The sequence below is a fragment of the Ischnura elegans genome, chromosome 8, assembly GCF_921293095.1.
Source record: "Ischnura elegans chromosome 8, ioIscEleg1.1, whole genome shotgun sequence".
In the NCBI taxonomy this organism is placed as follows: Eukaryota; Metazoa; Arthropoda; class Insecta; order Odonata; family Coenagrionidae; genus Ischnura; species Ischnura elegans.
This window is the reverse complement of record NC_060253.1, coordinates 49,306,190-49,329,395: the sequence shown is the minus strand read 5'-3', so window position 1 is coordinate 49,329,395 and position 23,206 is coordinate 49,306,190. Positions and strand designations below refer to the sequence as shown.

Sequence of the window (23,206 nt, the reverse complement as noted above, 5' to 3'; positions counted from 1 at the left end):
TTTTATTAATACTAAGTATACGATATCTTACATGGATACAAAATGGCTGGAGTTGGTGGTGAAAAAGATTAAAAAATAAAAAAGATCGGCGCGATCAATATTTGAGATTCGAAATCTGTTTTGCGTTTTACGACTACCGCACACGAGCTAGTAATATGGAATGTTATCGAGCCAAGGCGCTGAGCTATGCACACACGAGGAGCTTAAATGAGTCGATCGACATTTTTACTACGATAAAGCGGCAGTAACACTTTTGCTGCACGTTTCCCAGCATGGATCAATGATGGGTAGAAGAAGCGAGATTCTAGAAGGAAAATGTTCAAACATTCATTCTTCCAAAGAATGACATTGATCACGGGGAAGGGAAAAATTCTCTTCCGTTACACAGTTTCGTTAGGAAGTTACTACACGCTTGTCATAACTTGCTTCGTCAGTTTGTCTGACTCATCGATGGAATCCTGGTATTCATTTTTAACCCAATTCCCATTCTTGGATCGGCTTGAAATTTCGCGGACTTACTATCTTCTGACGACAGTACAATATTCAGTAATCAGACTTTGGAATTTTATTTTCCATCGTGCAATAATTAATTGACTAAATTCCCATTTGGAAAAAAGCTTTAAATGTTCTCAATAAGTAGTCAAAAAATACCCATATGTTTCTTCTAGAGATATGGTTTGATTGACTACATGATTCACCACTTGAAAGTAGGCAGTAAAATTTTAAAAATCTTTTATGAAAAAATACGCCCGTTCCAAAATCAGTTTTAAAATGCACAAAAAAATAAAAAAACTACGCTTTTCGTCAATCGGAGAGTAAAGCGTGGGTTCCGATTACGTTTATATATTATTTAAATAATGCGTGCCAATCCTTACTCACCTATCAGGCTCTCCAGCACTCAGCAATTGGAAGAATTTCTTTACTTTTTATTATATTTTATACTGTTTTTTGGAAAAAGCTTTTTTATATTTCTTTTTATTCTATTATGTATTTCTACTTATAATTACTGAATAATGTAGCGAGTAGTACATCAGGCGAACGCACCTCTCCTAGCATCCCCTACGTTTGTTAATTGCTAGTTATACTGAGAAATAGGTTCGAGTAGTAGTAATAAAATCAAATTATACCAGCTGAAATCAGGCCAAGTAGCTCCAAGTCGGCGCTACCCTTAGCCACCCAGCCAGGACGCAGCAAAAAATCAACTCTACGAGTCTCTACGCTCAGAGCTCTACCCTCAGAGCGTTCAACGATGACTTACATCTTTTTCCTGAGCCTCTCGAATATTTCTCTAACAAAAATCTAATTTCCCCGACGTTTCCATGACTTTCACACCCGACTACACAGAGATTTTTACACAGATGTTAAACGCATTAGCCCGGGAGCAGCTAGAGACTCGGAGGCTGCGCGCTAGGCTTAGATTACTTGAACAATTAAGAATATATTTCTTTGGGAGCGACACGGAGAACATCATTATAAAACCCCACTATGTTTCCAGGTCCGACAGAAACGATCGATGAAGAGAGATGATTTTCCGTAAGGATAGACATGGCACTTTGTTTTTCCCCTCACGAAAAAGGACTTAAATAAACGCTACGCGTAAATTTCGTTAGGGCATTTCCTATTTCCATAAACGGCTGGTGTCCTTACAACCCCCGCCAAACGCCTATTGAGGCGGCTTGAGGGGTAATATGTACATGAAGATTCTTATTTCCCTGACCGACATAATTTTTAATTTTCCGATTTAAAGTCATAAACCCCGATTCTCGGTGGAGCTAAAGAAATGGAATGCCAGCTCTATTCCACCCTGCGGACGACGCACGGAAGAAAAATCATTAGTGCGCGAAGCACAGCCCCTGCCACGAATGGGGAGAAAAGGGTTCTCGCTCCTAAGAGGAGAGGGGTCACAAGGGGTAGGGTTCGATCGATTGCGTAGCACCCCTCATAATTTTTTCCCATGGAAACAAAAGGAGTTTTGAGCACAAATGCAATAGCCCAAGGCAGAGAATTGATTATATTCATGAAAAAATATGGACAGTGGATTTTCGACGCCGTGCTGTACACGGTGCCTGCACCTTCTCATCCAAGAGACATAACGTTAAGGTAAGAGAGTAGGCACTGTTTATGAAACATGCAAAAAAATATTTTTACACGGTAATAGGGTTCACTTATACAATCTAAACATTCCGGCCTTAACGTATCGTTTTATCATCACCACGAAAAAAACTCATTTAGGGCCTTTTACATGGGGGGAAATTACGAGTAACGACGACTATCAGAACAATCTTACGGTAATACCACGTCGCGGGATAGCGACTTGGCATCGGCTTAAATAATGTCGTCAAATTAATAAGCAAGATGTTTCAATGCATATTAAGAGATTTCGTTTTTGGATTTAGGACTGTTCCTGTTATATAATTGGCATCCTTTGGCATATGAAGAGGTGAGAAGCAAAGGGGTACAAGTGATTTTTTTCCCAACAGAGTTAGGTAAAGTTAGAGGAAATACACAAAAACTTGGTTGCCAAAGGATACGAGTGAGTATCTGTTCTGTGCTGACGTCGAGTGGAAAATCAAATGCCCTACCCAATCTCGTTTTTCTTTCTATACCTAATTTCTGTACCTAACTCTCTGTATAGAAAAAAGAAATCGCTTGTATCCCTTGGCTTCTAACCCACTCATATAATCTGCATGAATTTTTGGTGACGAGATCCATTATATCGGGAAAATAACGACGAGGTGAGGAAAAAAAGATCAGTCGTGCACCAGTCAACAAGAGAGGGAGGACGCAACGGCATTACATTCCAAACTTATTTTTTTAAATATTAAAATATACAACGGCGAACTGCATTCTTTTCTTATTTATTTCAAGTATTACGATGTTATTTCAATAACAGAAAGTCTTTCATTTAATTAATCAAATTCGATAGGTCACCATTTACTGTATTAGCTTAAAAGATTTTAATTTTGATTCCTCGTGAAAATGGAATCCGTGGCAAAATATGTGTGTGGAAGACAGGCCGAACGATTGAGACGAGGCTGAAAGAGCACCGATGGCATTTCAGATTAGCGCAACCAGGGAAGTCGGCCGTGGCGGAACACAGAATTAATGAAGACCATGCCATTAGATGGGGAGTTGCAAAAATTCTTCGCGATGCACAACGCTACTGGGACCGCATAATTAAGGAAGCCATCGAGATCCGACTCAATCTAAAAAATTTCAATCGTGATACTGGCTTTCATTTTAGCAATGCATGGAGACCTGTCGTCAGCTGCATAAAAAGCATAAGAGAAGCTCATAAGGGCCATTCCATATTAAATCAACACACCACTCAACCCGACCAATTCAGATTTATTTCAAATTTGGTGTATTCAATTATCCTGGTAATAAATGGAAAAATACCAATTTGCAGACGTAAATGACGATTTTGACAAAAGTTACGGGTACGCAAATGTTGGAAATTTTTCTAAATTTAAGCGTGTCTCCCTAAATGTAAATGACTATAATTCTGGTTCTATTCACGGTAGAAAAATGAAACTTGTGTTTTTGGAAAGGCAATATAGGGCTTTACATGGACATACAACATGGCCTATGTATAAGAATTTCAATACTCGAGCTCATCGACCTTGACCTTTTACCTTGAATATCTCAAAACACCCCCCTTCAATTTTTTTATAAAAAATATATGATGTTTCTCATACATTTTACTATATGTATGCAAAATATCAAAATGGTACACTTTAGGCATCGTGCTCAAAAATTATTTCCCTACAGCACTACACAACCAAAATGCAAGGAGTACCACTTAAATATGAAATGCCCATTGTTGAACAGTATACGTATGTCATTCAAAGAACTTCAAAAGACCATCGGCCAATCGGACGACACCTGAGACTTGCATTCGCCAAACGGTCGATTCGGTTCAGAGTGAAATTGGACATTCATTGGGCAACATGCCTTGGAAATGGACGACAAGTCGTTTTCCGAAAGGTCGGCCAATACGACTGAATTATCCTGGTGTAGAACCAGAGAAGAATTCCTCCGCATTAGCTTAGCATCAATAAACAAACCCAATTCATTCCTAAATAAAGGTAAGTCAAAATTCTAGTCTCTTCTTTTCGATTAATGTACATCCAAATTCTTTTTTATTTTATTATTCTAAAAAAATTGTAGTAACATTTTAATGCCTTGATTTAACACATTAATGTCCTCACATTCATTCAAAGCCCTGATGGATTTTTAATATACCAAAACTTAGGTAAAAATTCACATTTAAAATGTTCAATATCCGAACAAGTCACGGTTTCGTATGTATCGGATTACGGAGGGTAATATTCCGATGAAGATCATGCTACCGGTGTTTCTGTCTCGCCGTGATCGCACTGCAGTCACGCACTGCCGGCATCCGTGCTTGATCACACTTTCTCTTCACGTTTATGTGGCGTGCCCTCTCCACTGATATATTTTTGCTACTCAATGGGAAGAGAGACACCGTGCGCACCATTTGTGCAGGGGACCAATCCATTAGCGAGGCCAGGGCGAATACAATGGATGACCACACAAAGGAAAACATTCCTATTTTTCTTCCCCGAGCGAATGTCTGCGGTCAGGGCATTGCGGTAGTCGATGAAAGGATTGAGAGCGGGAATCACTAGTCACAATAAAATATTCCGAAGGACGAAGTCGCCGCAATGCCTCTAAAAGACAGCAACTGTACTAATGGATAGATCTTATCGCAAAAACTCCCACTGATTGAATTAGGGGTGGTACACATTACACCACATTCATCCCACCACAAAAGATTTATGCTTAATTATAATGAAAAAGTTTTAAAAGGGACAATTCGATTTTTAGGAGCGATATTACATCCCCGATATTACTATACCGTGGATCGCGGTAAATTCACTCGTCACACTGAAATATTCCCAAGGACGAAGTCACCGCAATGCAATGCTTCTAAAAGACAGCAACTGTACTAATGGATTGATCGTATCACGAGCTCCCACTGATTGAAATCGGGGTGGTACACATTACACCGCATTCATCCCATTATAAAATATATATACTCAATAAAAATTAAAAAATTTTAAAGGGGACAAATTTTTAATTTATCGATTATTAAGAACGATACTACATCCCCGACATTACTGTACAGTGGATCGCGGTGAATTCACTCGTCACACTGAAATATTCCCAAGGACGAAGTCGCCACAATGCCTCTAAATTAAAGCAACTGTATCTACTAGTGGATTGACCAAATCACAATATACCACTGATTGAAATCGGGGTGGTACACATTTCAACACATCCATCTTATCACGAAAGATATATACTCACTAAAAATTAAAGTTTTTAATGGGACCAATATTTAATCTATCGATTTTCACGATACTTGATACGAGAATTTTTACGATACTAACATCCCCGATATTACTGTACAGTCTATTGCGGTAAAATCACTCGTCACACTGAAATATTCCCAAGGACGAAGTCACCGCATAAATCTAAATGACAGCAACTGTATCTACTAGTGGATTCACAGAATCACAAACTAACACTGATTGAAATCGGGGCGGTACACATTTAATTCCATTCACCCCATCACAAAAGATAGTGGTGATTTATACTCCCCAAAAAAAACACAAAATTTTACAAGACGCGAATGTTTAATCGATCGATTTTTACGAACGATATTACACACCCGATATTACTAAACAGTAGATCGTGGTTAATTCAAAATTTAAATATATGATATCGCGTTCAAATTCTCAGTTTTTGCTAAGCACACATTCATCCATCCATTCCGATAGGTGTGTAATTTTTAAATCTCATCTTTTCATTTAATCAGCCTTAAAAATTGGAAACGCATTTCCGAATCTTGGGCACATAAGTATCCAATATGAGAGGACGTAAACCTCAAGATTTCAAGCTCATAAACTTTAAAATAAGAGGTCAAGAACGAAAGAAATATCTAAAAATTTAACCTAAAAATCCTGGCTCATCTTATGTGCCGATGCGTTATTTAAAGGAGGGAATACGTAACTAGCAGATTAGAAACTGGTTGAGGAAAACGCTGATTAAAAGAGCTCCTATAAAAATTAATTTAGATCCTAACAGCTAGCTTAAAGCTAGATTTTCAATGTGGAAAATAAATATTGCAGGCATGAAAGTCATTGGAAATTGATAAAATCACTTTTGAAAATGTTTTGAATTCAATGTTATATCATGTTCATAGCGAGAATGATGCGTCCTCTTAAAAAGGTTCATACCCACTGACAATTTCCTGACTTATCCTTGATTTACAGTGTTTTTGCACTTACGCAGCATGTTCAACCACAATTTTTATTTCTCAGCTGCGCCTCCGAAGTTTTTCCGTGGTCATAATCTAATTTCCCCGAATTCTCTAACAATTTTTTTATTTCCCTGACGGGTATTTATTTATCTCAATTGCCCCCGAAAATAGTACAATGAGGCCTTTACATCGGAAGTTTAAACAATTAACAACGGACGATTTACTGGGTATGCACCCAGACAAGTTTTTACAGCGATTTCTCCACCACTTCAAGTATCCAACTTCCCTCGAAAATTTCTCGCCTCCCCATGAGCGTGCACCACCACTCTCCGCTTGAATCGAAAAACACCTGTTCAATCCACACCCCAAATACTACCCTCCCACTCACCCCTCCAACACCTTCCCCATTTCACCCACCCCCTTCTGACATTCCGCCCCCTCTTCACACCCCAAGTGACCAGCACCCCAGTCGCCCGCGCACTTCACTCCAGGTTCAGATCAGCCATCGGCCGCCCTGAGGCGAGGACGATATTTTTCGGCACCCCTAGCCACTGATCCGAATTAATAACGAGGAACACACACGCACAAGGAATAAGAGTAGGCACTAATGCCTGGTCTACAATGAGATTTAGTCTAAACACATTCAATGGTGGTGTCTTGAATTCATGGCAACATTTGCATATGTTTCTTAACCGACCATCTCCATCGGTCTAGGCAGCTAGATCTGGTGATTTTTTTTACATTGAGCGCAAAAAAAATTCATAGAAGCAGGCCATCAATTTATTTACATTTTGAGTCCATCTGAGCCATATATGGTTCATCAGAAGGCTCTCCGACTTTACGGCCTAAATTTTTTAAGCAGGAAGAGTGGAATATTGTAATTTCCATGTGGAAAATTTTTACTGAACTCATTTGTATACTACTACTACCATCACAAAAATATTGCTGTGTATAGTGGATTGCTTCCATACATAATTTCAGCATCGAATGTGTTAAGATGCAACCCTTAAGACTACTTATCTGGGAAACTACCTGTTAGACTAAACTTCAAAATGAAGAAAAACAAACGGAGATAGCAGAGTTCATACTATGTTTGTTTCATAACTTTTTTGTGACCTTTTTTTGACCGGTATCTTCTCCTTTTAGGGAAGAGATTAGCAACCAATTGCAAATACAAAAATTAAAAAAGAGGTAAAAATAAAAATAACCTCAACTTGTATCCTTATTGCCGCCATTCTAATAAATAAGTGATATAAATTTATTATCAATTATAGTTTGACATTAAAATGCTATTACTAAACTAGTTACCAACTCTTTTCCTTCGAATTATTTCGTTCCTTAATTAGCATGTGGTTTAAAAGACACTTTTACTTACTTTCGGTAACCTAAAGCGATTTCTATTTTCTCTCTTATTCTTTTCAATCACGGAAATAAATTTTTTAGTTTTGACTCTTTCAATAGTAATATCATGCCTCGCAATCGAAAATTCTTTTTTCATCGTTTTTCCGCATGATACATCAGTACGCTAGTAAGGAAAGTTGCGGAAAAAGAAATGGAAAAATAGGTAATGAGTCGAGTCAAGGAGACAGCAGAGAGGAGGCCCAATTCCATCCCATAGAAGGCTGATTTCTACAACCACTGCGTTCGTATTTTAATCGGCTTTCGAAAATGTCCGCGGCGCGATGATGAGTGCAATGCGATCCCCTTTTTTTCAATATTTTGCAGTATAATGCTTGTCACTGCAATGAATATCATTGAAAAGTCATGAAATGGATGTATTTCATCACCATGTGTAAATATTTCGGTCTATACCCTAATTACACCTTATTTCCTCGTGAAACTCTGATCAATTTGTCCGCCAGCGACACGAGTGGCGACTTTTGTAAACCATTTCAAATTCGCAGCCGTTTGATCCAGAAAATGATGAGTCGAACGATCACTATTTGATCCCTGAAAAACTATCGATGTAGCTATCATTCAGAGGGACGGAAAAAATGATCGTGTACTTCAGGCTTAACTCGTACGGGTTTATGTACCGTGTAACGAGGCTTTTATTCACATCTGCGTGACGATTCCCTTCCTCGCACCAAGGCGAAGAACCAACGTCGAATCACTACTCCGGTCCCGTCACGCGGTAAGGCGGAACGTGATATAGAATGCAGGAAAGAGGGTTGGCCCGTCCTAAGATGGCTATCGCCCCCTCCAAGTTCCCATGAAATTTTTTATACGAACGAACACCCTCGATAACTTCCAACCCAAGGGTCCCTCGCTGCATCGAATTTCTCTCCCTTCTGGCTCACCCGAAGCATAAGGGACACACAACCCTCGGGAAGACTAAAATGGATGGATTCAGGCGCAACTTGGTGGAACTGGATTCTTATGTAAAATAGTATAAAATTTGTTCCATACAACGCAACTGAATGAAGAGACCCGAGGGCCACGTCCTCCGTGACAATTTTCAAGTTACAAAGCAGTAAATATAAGGCCTGTTTACACGGACATTAATCCGTACGAGTTAATGTCTAAATGCATGAACGCGAGAATGAACACGAAAATGTACCCTGTAACTACCCAACTTGTGCGAATGCATGAACGGAAAATAGAACCTTTGGTTTATTGCATTGGTACATGTTTCGTTCCGGTCCACAAAAATCATTCACGCAAACAGACATTAACTCGTACGTGTTAATTTATCGTGTGAACAGGCCTTTATACAGGGTGTTTCAGAAGGAATATGCAATACTTTAGGAAGTGGTAGCGAAGGCAATTTTACGAATTTTTCGTCCGAGAAAATAGGTTTGCCACCACTGACGTCATGGCAAAATTAGCAGAGCTGGAACGCATTTTCCTCGACTTTTTTTAGAAGTGGAATATTCGTGTGTCCTTTTATTAAAAGTTATTATTTTCATTTATCACAATTTTTTATCGTTTTGGTTACGAATGTACCTATGTTAGAAATTTTGTGGCAAAAAAATGATAAAAGTGTTATTTGCTCATCATGTATTTTTTTAACCAGTGCCGGAACGGCGTTCCGGCGCATTCAGTCACCATGACACCACTGGTTGCAACCCCTCAGTTACTGAGATATGGCAAAGCAAACATTTTGTTGGATGCGTTTTCAGTTGCCATGAAAACGCTGAAGATCTTAATGTGCAATGATGGAAGGAATCTGTAACTTGTGCTGATTGTGCTTGAGATATGGTTAGTTCATTTTATGTTATCCCTACACAAAGAGAATGGTGGCTTATTTTTACAACGAACTCCGAATAATTGTAGACATTTCAACTTTCAAAGGCGTATTTTTTACGACAACAGATTTATTTTCAGATCAAAATATATAATTTCATAACTTATTTTAGGAATTTAATTTATTGCAATAAACATCATTTCTTTATCATTATTTGGGCGGATGATTATGATGATTTGACGGAAACTTAAGAGATGTCATGACCGTTATGCAGCATTCCTTGGATGGGGAGAGAGGTGTAATTTTTCCCAGTTACCGAGCCCAATGGCTACAACAATGGAGGCTTGAAACAGAGGTGAGGAATTGAAGATGAATGAATTCACCGCAATGATCGAGTTTCGTTCAATAAATGCGTCAATCACGGCACGGAAATGAGAGCTTTGAGCGACTATCAATAATAGGTACATAGTAGCTCAGTAACTTGTGCGAAAAATTCAAAGAGAAAAAATCATTCGCCTTGACCAGGATCGGGGTTCGTATCCTCGTCAAGGCGAATGATTTTTTTCTCTGTGGATTTTTCTCACAATTTGTGCATTAAAAGTTATCACCTTAGCTAATCCCGGTATACTTAAAACTAACTCAGTAACTATGGAGTTGCGACACCATATTTAAATAGGACAAAAAATGCTTAAAACTGTCACTTTGTTTGGTACTTAAATTAAATGCTGCAATAGCAAATATTTCATGATTAAAAGCCCGTTAGCAACGTTAAATCTTTATCTAAATAATTACCAGTTAATTATATGCTATAATATGTTACGTATTATCAATAAAAGCATTTCTAACTTTCCATTGATATTCTTGAGCCAATTTCCGCTATTTTTACCTGTTATTGCCCTCTGATCCGATTTTAAGCCTATATCAACCTAAGTTTCCTTGCATCAATGAAATAGATATTAGATATTTCCTTGCATCAATGAGATAGAAATAGATATTACGCAAACACCTGCTTTAATTTACAAATATTTACATCTAGAGAGATTTTCGGCATGCTCTTTATTCAATTTTAGCCCATTGTACGACGTAACTTGTGGGATGGAGTTAGCTCACTCACCTGCAGTGTGGGATTCTGCGTGTTTTGCATGAGCGCGATGAACGAGTTCTTGTCCGCCGCCAGCCATATTCCGATGCTCAGCACGGCAGTGCCAGCCAGCTGAAAAACAATACCATCACATTTTAAGTCCATGTACACACACAGGAAATGACATGAAATAATATATTCTCACATGAGCAGGGCCGGAATTTCCCGTAGGCTAACAAGGCTTCACCCTAGAGCCTCAAGATCAAGAAAGGCCAGCACTCAATTCGTTAGAAAAATTAAAATTGCACGCTATTCTAAAAACAGTGAGCTAAAAACACTGAGCCACATTTTTCTATAAAAGTAAGTACCGATCATAATATTTTTCATTTAACATATCTCTCACATTAATTACACACATCTCTCATGTAACTTACAAAATTAAAAATGATAATGAAACACTAACTTGCAATTTTCCACAAAAATATTTTAAGTCAGTGTTTCATTATGAATCAATTCCACTCCATCTCGCTTGATTCCTCGAATTTTATAATTAAAAATGAGTCGTGAAAGGGCCTCATAAGTGTAAAATCATACGGCATCTTTTCCTTTAATTACGGCCCTGCACATGATCATCATGCTTAAGGACTCGTGCATCAGCCGAGTCATGCATTTTAAAATTTTTCTACTACACTCCCTCTCGCGAAAATTTTCCACCTTTCCAAAAAAATCTTCCACGCCCCCATTCACTGCATATTTCGTGGGCATGTGAAAAAACGAGTATTACATTGAAAACAAAAGATGGAATTTTACTATCACAAATTATAACATCATTAGTTTTGAGGAAATACTGCTCAGAGAAAAACATATACAAAGAGAACACAAGCTAGTGAGATGGGTGGGGTTATCATTTCTCTTTCCTATTAAACCTGTCCTTGGTTGTGCTTTCGAAAGGACACAATGCAAGTCACTAGAAATATCAAGTTTGTTCCGGTACTGAGTCTTGATTGCAAAAGAGGGTTGAAATAGCCTTTCCACACAAGCAGGTACTCAAAAAAGCCAAATTTAATCGAATTCCTGTGATACCCAGGGGTACACTGAAATATTTGATCCAGCATGATGACTTGTCCATTTTTGCATATTTGGCAATTGGATGACTATTTATTCTAAACATAAAGGTTGATTTTTTAAATTTACAACATAAATTGCTCACAGAAATATATTGGTTTTATTAACTTGGTGATTTTTATGCTTAACTGGCCTCGCGCTCATAGTATGTGCCTAACATGTCTTCACGCGCCCTCCAACGGTCGTACTTAGTGATTTATTCACCGGGCATTACGCCTTCATTACTTATGCCATTAACACGAACTTTTCTGGGTATATTGAGTAATTCAACGTCAAACTTTATCAGTATCTCGCATGCAAAAAAAATCCTTACGATCCTAATTCGTATCATCATCCAGCTATTTTTTATTGAGTATCCTGGCTGCTATCACCTTTAGGCTTTTAATAGTTAAAGCAGTTATTTGTGGGAAAACTCTTCTCGGGATTCCCATCGGGTTAATTTTTCCACGATGGTCAAAGTTTCAAGCTCCGAATCGGGGCTTAAAGCGATGGCCATTGTGAAAAATTAACCCGGTAGGAATTCCGAGAAGAGTTTATCCACATCATTCGCCGGGAAAGCATCAAATCATATCTCAGCAGTTATGTTGCCTGAAGGAGAATTTTTAAAAACTTTCCCAGCTACCAGTCAGTTAATCCGTAACCTACGTGTATACAACGTAGACTACGGTTAATCATTTGATTATATGAGCGATTTGACTCCATTCAAGGTCTATGCTTGACTACGCCCGAAGCGCTTCGTCTCCCCTCCGAAGTTAACCCACCACTAACGCTTTACCTTCCACTCGCCGTACTTCAACGCATTCAGGGGCCATCAAGATTTAAACGGACTGAAAGTATTTCTCTTTCATCTCTTGTTCATCGAGGCCATGGGAAAGCTTCCCTTTAACATTTCAAAATATCCCTCGAGCGCACATTTTCGCACCGTCTTCCGATCAATTTCTGATGGCGTGAGTATCCACAATGCAGGGAGGATAAGATTCGGGGCCTCTCATAGTCATCTGTCAAGCGACGAGAGGGGTTGCCCCACACCACGTTTAGGAGCACAGGCATCTCAGGTGGCGAAGGTTAGGGGGAGGGCGTCGCCTTGGGGATCAAAGGCCCACAAAAACTCTCCAAGACACTCGCTTACAATTAGTAGGTACACTAAAGGCCTTGTTACACGATACATTAAAACGTACGGGTTAATGTCTAACTGTATGAAAGCGAGAATGAACACGAAAAAGTACTGAGTAACCACCCAACTTGTGCGAATTCATGAACGGAATATAGAACCTGTTCTATATTCCGTTCATGAAATTATGATTCATGCATTCGTACATGTTCCGTTCCGGTCCACTAAAATCATTCAAGAAAACGTACATTAACTTGTACATGTTATCGTACCGTGTGACCACGCCTTAAAACCCAAAATCGCAATTCAGTATAAGAATTTAGTAAGTGGAAGGGAAAGATGAATTACCTCTAATAAAATCATCGCATTAAGTCATTCTCCCATAAGATAAGCATAAAAACTGCGGTGGCGACCGCCAGCCTTTCGCGAGTTGGTGACGTCATAAGAATAAATGAAATTGTTAGCGTATCAATTTTCTTAAAAAGCAAGCGATTTAAGACATAAGCTTGTTCCTTTTCATGCATTTTAATTGACCTCGACCGCTTACAGCGTCTCAGCATGATTTTCAAAAGGTTAGGCTGCGGTAAGGTACTCGCGTCGATGACGACCAGATCTATCCGAAATTTCCGGAAAGAAAAGCTTTTAAAAGGGCTGTTAAACAAAATATATATTATTCGTGCTTTGACCCATCGAATCGCAGCTTTCCAATGCTATTTCTCACGATTGGAAATATTAAATTCATTCCAAGAGATTTCGAGAATAAATGAATCGCTCTCACTAAGCTTTCCCTCACACCCCATCGCCGCGAAACGGATATTCTTGGAAAAATATTATAATTCCCGCAAACTGTAATATAAATTAAGCTTCTTTGCGACGGAATGTGACCCTCTTCTATGCAATCCCATTGATTGCAATATTCTTGGTTTCATTGTTGATTTCGGCTTTTGCTCATTGCACAGCCACCTTGTGCACTGTTTCGCGGGAATTTACCCGATGGGCCAGACGCTTACGCCATCGCACAACTTTTTCATTCACTTCGTCCAATGGCCGCGCAAGAGGAGTTCACCGTACGAGACGAGGGTCGTCGATTGAATGAGTAGGACAGCACCTGCACTTCGCCTCGCGGCGACTTCCTTGCCGGGAGTGCACCGAATCACCTTGTAAGGTCATACGAGTCGGATCGGTACCTCCTCCATCGCCACAATGTCTTTAATTGCCCAACAACCTTCGTCTCCCCCTCCATCCCTCCCCCTGCATGACCAAGAACAGGTCGAAGCAGTCGCCGATGTAGTTCAGAGCGCCACCTAGCTTTCAGGACAGCAATAGGGTGGTTTCCTATTTTTTTAATTGCCTAAATCTAAAGATTAATACTTCTGGAGTACGCATTTCACGCTTTTAGTTTTTTAAATGACGATATCTATTTTTCGCGATTAAATTAAAAGTGAAAAATTTCAAGCGCGCTAAAACGCGACGTCTAAGTATGAATGCTGGGAAAAGCCCGTGTGACGTCATTCTGGTTCCGGCTGCTGCCATGTGAGGCCACCTTAGTAAGAGGCTATGAGCGCCGCCACGACGCAGGCTGCTAGCAGGTAGCAGAGAACCCTGCTAGCAGATAGCGCTTGGCTTAATTATTAATATTGGATTATTAATACCCTATCAAACGAAGGAAACTTTCCGACCATGGGCAATATTAATAAGTGATTATTACCCTATTGTCAAACGCGCTTGGTCACCAATTCTTCCTTTTTTCATATCATGCTGGTTTTGAAAAATGAATAGCCCCAGGTCATTCCACCCGAATTAGACCGGAGAGATGGAAAACTTCGCCATAGAAAAAAACCAATGCCGACAAAATTTGCCAAATTGCAACATGTGCGAAATTCTGAAAAGGAAAAGTCATTCATCTTGACCGGGATTCGATTCCGGACCAATCGATTTCGGACCGAGAGCTTTAGCCAGTTAAAATAGCGAGGCTACCTGATCCTCTGTGTGGAAATTTAAACGGGTGACTCCGTAAAGCTAAGCTAGTAAATACCGGTTTACTAGAATTTACCAAATCGTCTTCATTACATTAAAAAACGTAAACCCGAAAGTTTTTTAATCATGCAATGGTTTAAAACATATTGCAACTTTGAAAAAATGTAATTATTAAAAAGCGTCCTCGCATTTCACGTCAAATCTCCGAACATGAGAACGACAGGAAAACAAGCAAGGGCTTATGTTGAAGGTGTACGGTTTATACTCACGAAGAAGATGAAGTTGAAGAGGCACAAGATGTACTTGGCCAGCCAGGCCCCGCAGTCGAGCGGCATTGCGCCGCCTCACATAGGGGACCACCGGTTCGACTCCCAGCCAAGCTCCCTAATAGCCCCACCTTAAAAAAAAACAAAGAAAAGAAATGAGTATATCTACCGTCTCAGGCTCAACTTTTTGGAAGTTTGTTTTAATAATAAAATGAAAAAAAAACTTTGTTTTACTCCACCTATTTATTTAAAGTATCGCTAGTTTAGATACAGCGGCGTCCTCATCAAATACCTCCCACCAGATATAATAGATAATCAATTTTTCACGCAGGATTCCGCGTAGTAGCAGTAGCTGAACTGCCAGTGCTTTTTTATATAACAAATCAAATAAACTCAGCCAATGATGGTTGGGGAAATTAAGAACGGATATCTTTCAGAGCGATATTGATAACACCATCTTAGAACCTCATTAATTCCTAGGTCCGACAGGAACGATGAATTAAGAGAGATACTTTGCTGATCGGATTGTTATAGGACTTCGTTTATACCTCGAAAAATAAAGGACTTCACTAACAACTAGGTGGAACTCGAATTCTTTCCGTTCTATTTTGTTAACGACTGGTGTCTGTCCTTACACCCCCCACACATACGCCTATTGAGGCGGCCTGCGGGGTAGTATGTATGTGGTAGTAAAACAGATAATCCTCAAGGCTATATTCATCACGGCTGTAAAATAAATACAATGATGGGCAAGACGCAGTAGTCAACAGTGGAGCACATTCTAAGTTGATCTTAGCGGTCTTCATAAGATGATCCAACCCCTCGTCGTAATCACAGAGCCTCATAAAGCCAAACATCTGATAAGGATAAGACACCATCTTCCAGGAAGCACGTCTTGGGATGTCGTTGGCCTCCCTTCTGCGCCTTAATTAATATCGGAGGCTGAACCCCTCTTAAATTCATCCCCTCAACCCACTTCCTTGCCTTCGTTCATTATCCTAAGCACCTCCTCCCATTAGCCAGTTAAAATCCTCGCCACACCTTGTCGCAAAACAGCTGTCCATTTCACTCACAACGATCTCCTGAAATAAAAATCACTGACTGCATGTTTGATTCAAATCCCTCACACAATAACACCCACACAACGAATAAAATTTCGCCGAGGTTAGGTACTAATATCTAATAATCTCCAAAGCCCACTTTTTATTAGAATGTTCAGAAACTATCCCGCCCTTCGGTTATCGATGCATTTATTTATATATTCGCTTGACCTATACGTTAATGTATGACAGGATTGTGGAATACGAAGTACTGATAAAGAATTTATTGTTAAATTACATTGTAAAGATTGAATTGGACGTAAATAAGAAGTCGAACAGTAGATCCCCTATGTGAGGCGACGCAATATTATTTAAGTAGCATCTCCAAAGTTCACTATTTGTACCATTACGTTAACAACGAAGTCGTTCAAGAACGGGAAAGTACTGATGAGAGGGTCGACACATAATACTTCAATAGAAGAGGCTAATAAAGTGTCTGATCTGGATTGTAGCACTACAAGGTATGGAAACATGGACACTTAGGAAAGAGGCTGACAAAATAATGGAGGCGTTCGAGATGGGGCTGTGGAGGAGGGACGACAAAGTGCTGGATATGGTGGGTGGGGAGACTAATGCATGAGAAACGGAGGGAGGAGGCAAAGGATTGGGATAACGCCAGAAATGAGCGGAGAGGGAATATTTAAAAAGATGTTGATGGGAAGAATATTAGCTATTCGGGGAAGTCGAAGGATGAGAATAGCATTCATAGTTAAAATAAAATCGAAGAGACGTAACTGTTAGTCAAATAAGGAAGTTCAATTTGGTAGAAGGATTAGCAAATTCTCCCTTTAATGCTAAATAAACCGGTAGAATACCTACTTAAATAATAATAACTTATACCAGCAAGAAAAAAATTTCAAAAGAAAAACAGAAAAGAGAGCCTAGTGTAAAACTACTACAGACCAATCCAAGGATTGAATGCCGAAGTAGAAGTAAGAACCGCTCAGACAAAAAAATCCTCAACTTTTCTGCAGATATTTCCTATAACAATGGAACTCTTTCTTTAAAAATAAGCACTTTCTTTCAGCCCTGAACAAATTGCACTGGCATAAGACTTTCTCTCCTATGAGCTTTTGTTTCCTAGAACTCTTCAAAGAGCGAATAGTCCCAATACGTAGCAGTGAATTCCGTACGTTCCGTAGAAAACCCAGTACGTAGGAAGATTTAGCGCCGGAGAAACCTCAGGGGACGTGAGTATCTGGAAGGGTTCTCAACGAAAAAAGAATTCCATGGTGATTGTACGAGGTTAAATGATGGTTTAAAAATAAATATACTTTAAATACAATTTAAAAATTGATAGTATTCTACCCCAATTAAAATTCAAAACTATTTCTGTCCTTTTCCATATTTGCCTTGTGTTTGACCGCGCATTCTTCCTCAGTATTTCGTAAGCCACAATCTTGTCATATATTAACGTACAATTAAAGAGAATTTATAAATCAAAATTCGTCGATAACCGAAGGGTGGAGTCACCAAGGATGTTTTCCGAATATTTCCTCCATTACGGTGCACACAAATGCATTGTCCATAATATCCTGAGAAACAGGAGGAAGGAGTCTCTCTCAGGCCATGGTAAACCACCAACGACGCCATCCAAAATATGGATGAGGCACAAGCTTTAAGCCGCCGAACTACCGCTAAAAGTGGAGTCTTCTATTATTATATCTCCTTGCAAGGATGGAACTCGAGGGGCTTAAGTGTTTACTTCACGTTGATCGCTCCTTGCTTCCTTGTTTCGGTAGCGGGCGGGCCCTGAAATAAACCCGCTGCCATCGGACGAAACTGATGATATACAGAAGCCTCACTTTCTACTAATACTGGAAGAAGATTTACTTTTTTTTATACACAAACAAAATTTTGAAAGATCCAACGAAATTCGACAGAACAGCATATGCGTGAGGGGACACTCAACTTACGCGTCAGACGCATTTTATTTTGCATATCCTGTCCTTACAGCACTTGCCACATCCTACATAATTTTTCCACGCCCATGCTACGTACATAGACTAAAAGTTTGCTAATTACTACATGTACAGACGAATATAAAAATACGAGAAGTATGGAGGAAGGGAGTGATCCGTTCTTTATTGGCCTCTTCATTCTTTCTTGTTCTCCTTCTACATCCAAACATTTAGGAATGCAAGATTTTTGCAAGGCAAAATTTTTTTCTTCGCAATTAACTTAGAAAGATCCAGCATAATTCCACACGAATGGGAGAGGAAACGTAGGCCATTTTGACGTATTGACGCAGGTTACCCCGGAAGCCATTAATATTAAAGTTATGCGTCAGTGAAAAGACCGGCCGAGCATCAAATTGTTCATACTGAAATACAAACTTTCCATTTTCCACGATTACAAAATTATTAAGACTTAAGATTTCAATGTTACTACATCATCCCCTAGGTGATGTAGTAATCTTTTAACCTTGTAAAGTAGCCTTCATACAAAGACCGGTTGAACATTTTATTGTTCATATTGAAATACAAACTTGCAATTTTCGACGATTACAAAATTCATTACGACATAGGTTTCAATGTTAGGTGCTGCATCATTTCTAAGTGTTCACCCTTGTCTCTCAATTATTTCAACATTGTGAAATTTCACTCCATCACGCAAGAATCTTCGGATTTTAAACATTGTCCATAGTTCAGTGCTTCAGCGCCACGTAAGCCTATCGACATCACCTTCGTCGCCCAACATATCACGACGAGTTCCCACACATACATATACATATATCTGCTGTGCATTCCCTCTTCTGGATCCAGCACCACCACTGCGGCTGGCATCCTCTCTCTGACGCGCCCATATGGAGGGCTTCCGCTCCCCTCTCACAATTGCTCTTTTAAATACGGCGACTCCTGGCACCATGGGGTCAATCAGAGGGGTTACAACCCGAGAGGGATGGGATGGGGGCGTCCCCTCCACGATAATTCTCCCCCCTCCCTCCTATTCCACCCATTGGACCCATCCGAAAGGGCATGACGTGTTCACGGCGACATTAGCGCATCCGAGGGAGAAGCAGACAGACAGATGAGCGACGGGAAGCGCCCCGTATGCTTCCATACGTTAGGTCCTTTCGAAAAGGGTAAAAGGAACAGTTTCCGGCACAATTCGGTGGAAATCTTTGGCAATAAACATAATAAAAATTACTTTTCTATCTCCACACTCAATTATTCCAACCGATCCAGGTAGCGGCACACAATGGCATTACGTTAAACTTTCGAAAAGGACCTCTCAATACGTTCACGCATGATAGCGCAGAAGTAACCCACGGAATGATGCATTGTGAAAGGTTTATAAGGGCGTACCCAGGATGAAAACTAGGGGGGGCGGGGCAAGCCATGGTTGTTCAAGTTGTAGGTACTATTTAAGCATGGAAAAGGTGATTGAAATCAACATTCTAAGGAAATTGTAACAGCTCTTTATTAGTTTTTAAAACCATTTGCTTGAAAAAATATAATTTTCCTTGAAGACATTCGCGATTTTTGCTTCTAGGGGGCAGCTGCCCCCTCCTGCCCCTCGCTGGGTACGCCCATGGGTTTATTTACGTATTTATAGATTTGATGATGACAACCACCCTATAATCATGCAATAGAAGTTATCCTAATTTGATAGTCCTTGACAAGTGACTCCCAGTAAGCAGGCAGACTTCAAGGAATCACCAGAGAAGATTATTCATTCGAAAAAGTTTTCTCGAGAACCCATTTCCTTAACTTTTCCTCGCACGAGCGGCGATGAGGGTCCTTAGACGAGTGGAACAGGTCCTGATATAAGTGGAACAGGTGATGAGTAATGCGAAAGAGATAAACAATTAAACCACACTTATCAAAATTATCAAACAAACCGACTAACTAATCCAAAGATGTTAACCGACGACGATGATGATGAAATTTCTTTTTTATAATTTTAGAAACCATAATGATCAATCTGCATTCATAACTCTAAAGATAGCACATGAAGTATGAATAATAATGTTTTTCCATACATTAACAGCACCTGCACTGTCCTGGTCTTGCGATGACAAAGCCACCACGATATTGCAGTTAATCTATTCCTCTGCCGATAATAATATTTTGATGCATACATGTTTCTGCTAGTCTCCTATTTCAGCAAGAACCAACATGAGGAAATTGACCACTTAACCTTAACGAACCCCTCAGGATAATAATCCAGAAATTGAACCCTGTAACAAGTTCTGTTTTTTTATATCTTAATCTAAATCTAAATGCAGCCGCGCAAGTCGCGTGAGGCATCAGATATGACAAAATCCAGCAATTTAAAAAATCGGATTGTATGAAAAAAATTAGTGGGGGCGCGCGTAGAAGATATGGACTACTGGGTCCTTAAAATTATTAAATTCGTTTAATTATTGCGGGAATTACGATTTCCGACTGCTATCCGTTACGCAAAATATCTCCCATATTTTATCGTATCCGTCGGACCTAAAAAACATAACGAGGTTCCAAGATAATATTCTCCGAGTGGCTTTGGGTGATATCTGGAAGGCAACTACAGTATGGGTCATTGCATACAGGTATATCCATTAAACAAACGAGTAAGCACTAAGGTCTACGATTTTGATAAAATTTCTACGTGGGTATATATTCACCACAAAATAAAAACATAAAATTTTCATTCGAAATGAAAATGAGCAATATATGCGTACCTACTTATATTCACTTTTTTAAAATTTTGTCATTTGCCTTGAATCATGTAGTAATTCCTTACAATGCTCGTCCTAATTGCCGTAGAGTGATAGTTGGGCGTTAATTTTAAAAAATTGAGAATCGCAAATATCAACCAGACTGTTTCTTTTTCATTAAATATAAATTCATTTTATTTGTGATTAAAAAATTGCAAATTAACTTTTATAAAATACTCCATCTCACAAACGGCCGAAAATTCTTTTTTTACATCCCATTCCCATCTAACCTACCATTTTGTTAATAAAATATACTGGCATCTCACAAATGCATTTTTTTACATTTATCTAATAATTTATAGTTTCTCCTCGCTCTTTCTCCCCTTTAAACACCCATAAACGTAGCAATAGGGTTAAAATATAACTATATGAGTATACTACCAATTGCTCGAGAACGAGGCAAAACTATCGATAGATTAAATGACCAACTATTAAATATATTTTGCTATTATATATTAAAAATACTAAAAAAATGCTTGTATAGAAATTTTACAATATCGTGACTTAAGATATAGGTAAATTGAAAATCAGCTAACATGACTTAAATTTCATGTTGACTGTAACAATAACAGTGAAATATTCTCAGTAAAGGACTCTCGAACCAAGTGACCACATGGCAGGTAGAATGATCATCACATCGCCAAAATGTAGCGGAGTAACGACTTACAGAGTAGCATGAAGCATATATACGACATTTGCCCTCTGTCCTTACGCCGCCAGCTCCGTGAAATTAGGGACGACGCCCACCCCAAAACACACAACAGCGAATAGATAGAGGCAATTAAATACATGGAAGTCATAAAAAAACATTTCAAAGTTGGCAACTAACATCGTAAAAAAGAGCCCACCAATTATTACTTATTTATTTCTTATATTATTATTTTAAGTTCACCCAACATGAAAACACAATAATAGGGTAAACTATTTTTATTAATTAATCATAATTACAATCACCACACACAAGTAACTAATACACTAACAGCACAATCAAATAATTATCAAAACAGTCAAGGCCAGCTAAATACCACATGCAAAACTTTTTACAAGTTAATACTGGCGCTAACATCGACGACATCTGCCTGCGAAACATTTATTTAGATCAATTTATATTTAATTCACTTGAAAGACCATTGCATAAGATACATATTCTATTCAAAGGTGCGTTCCTACAATAATGTGTATCTATACTTCTTTTATAGAAGGTCTATCTCAAGATCGTCTGTTGCCATAAAATCGTTCTCAACAAATGCGTAGACACATTGAGCGCTTCGCTACTACTTACAGTGAGAGAGAATATGAACTTTAAAGCAGCCGGACATTTCAGTACACCTTTGCGCTCAGGACACTAAGATAGGATGGCAACACACTATAAACCGCAAATTAAACGCGAAGCGAACAAAATGAGAACGATGCGGGAGAGAGAAACGTGACGTGGTCCATCAAGATAAGATTGCAGCCCTTGACCTTCGAGTCAGCCGGAGGTCACATCGAAATAAGCCTTGGCGTGGTCGGGAGCGGGCCGAAAAAATGTCCCACGAAATCGCAAAGGGAAGCACATGAGTGCGCATTGTAAACAGCACCCTTAGAAACGGAGAGCAACAGGTGTAAGGGGAAATAATGGGTTACTTATATTTAGGTTATTTTTACACGTTCCACTATAATTCCTATGAGTTTAAGACTGGGATAAAGGCAGCATGACGCAGTATGGGAGAAAGTGAAAATAGGCTATCAAACAGAAATGGTTTTCCTCGTAAAAACTTTTGGGATATGTCACAGCGTCAATTTTTTGGTGGCCCCAGCGTTCCCCTACCGATGCTGGTCGCATTCTCAAGATTCCCTTTGTTAAGGGAATAATTGACGCGGCGACATAGCCCAAAAGTTTTTATTTAACATAGCGATGGTTTTTTCACTTCGCATTATTAGTCTTTTCTGGCAACTGATCTTCAATGGAATGTTTATAACCTCATTATGTTCAAAAAGCTACAAAGTTATCTTTTCGAACTTTTAAAATGTCACTTTTAAAATTGAAATCCTATCTTCGGATAATCCACTCCGTCCGTAATTCCTTCCAACGCATTAGGAAAAATATTATTCCACAGTTATTCAAGGAATTATCCCCATCCCTGACTAAAATGTTTCAGTCTAGGACTTTGATTTCACAAGTTCACCTATAAAAAATGCCTTATAATGCCACCACGTATTCAGTGATTGAAGGCATTATCACAAAAAATGTAACGGAATCCCTTACAAAAAATTTAACTTCGATTTCGAAAACTAAGCGAAGTTTTTTGGCTTGACTGGCTTTGATTTAAAGCACGCACTCGTAATTACATCACAAAATTATTACTTGAAGTAGAGATTATGAAGA

General features: G+C 39.1%; 1 protein-coding gene across 1 annotated transcript in view; it reads right to left on the bottom strand.

Annotated features, from left to right (window-relative positions):
- LOC124163316 (tetraspanin-18-like) overlaps positions 1-23,206 on the bottom strand; it is a 106,863-nt gene that overhangs the window by 56,752 nt on the left and 26,905 nt on the right. The window contains exons 2-3 of the mRNA XM_046540132.1: positions 15,040-15,167; positions 10,591-10,689 (exon numbers count right to left, since the gene is read on the bottom strand). Coding sequence (XP_046396088.1) covers positions 10,591-10,689; positions 15,040-15,105 — 165 coding nt within the window. The 5' untranslated portion in view covers positions 15,106-15,167. The remainder of the gene's footprint in view (positions 1-10,590; positions 10,690-15,039; positions 15,168-23,206) is intronic.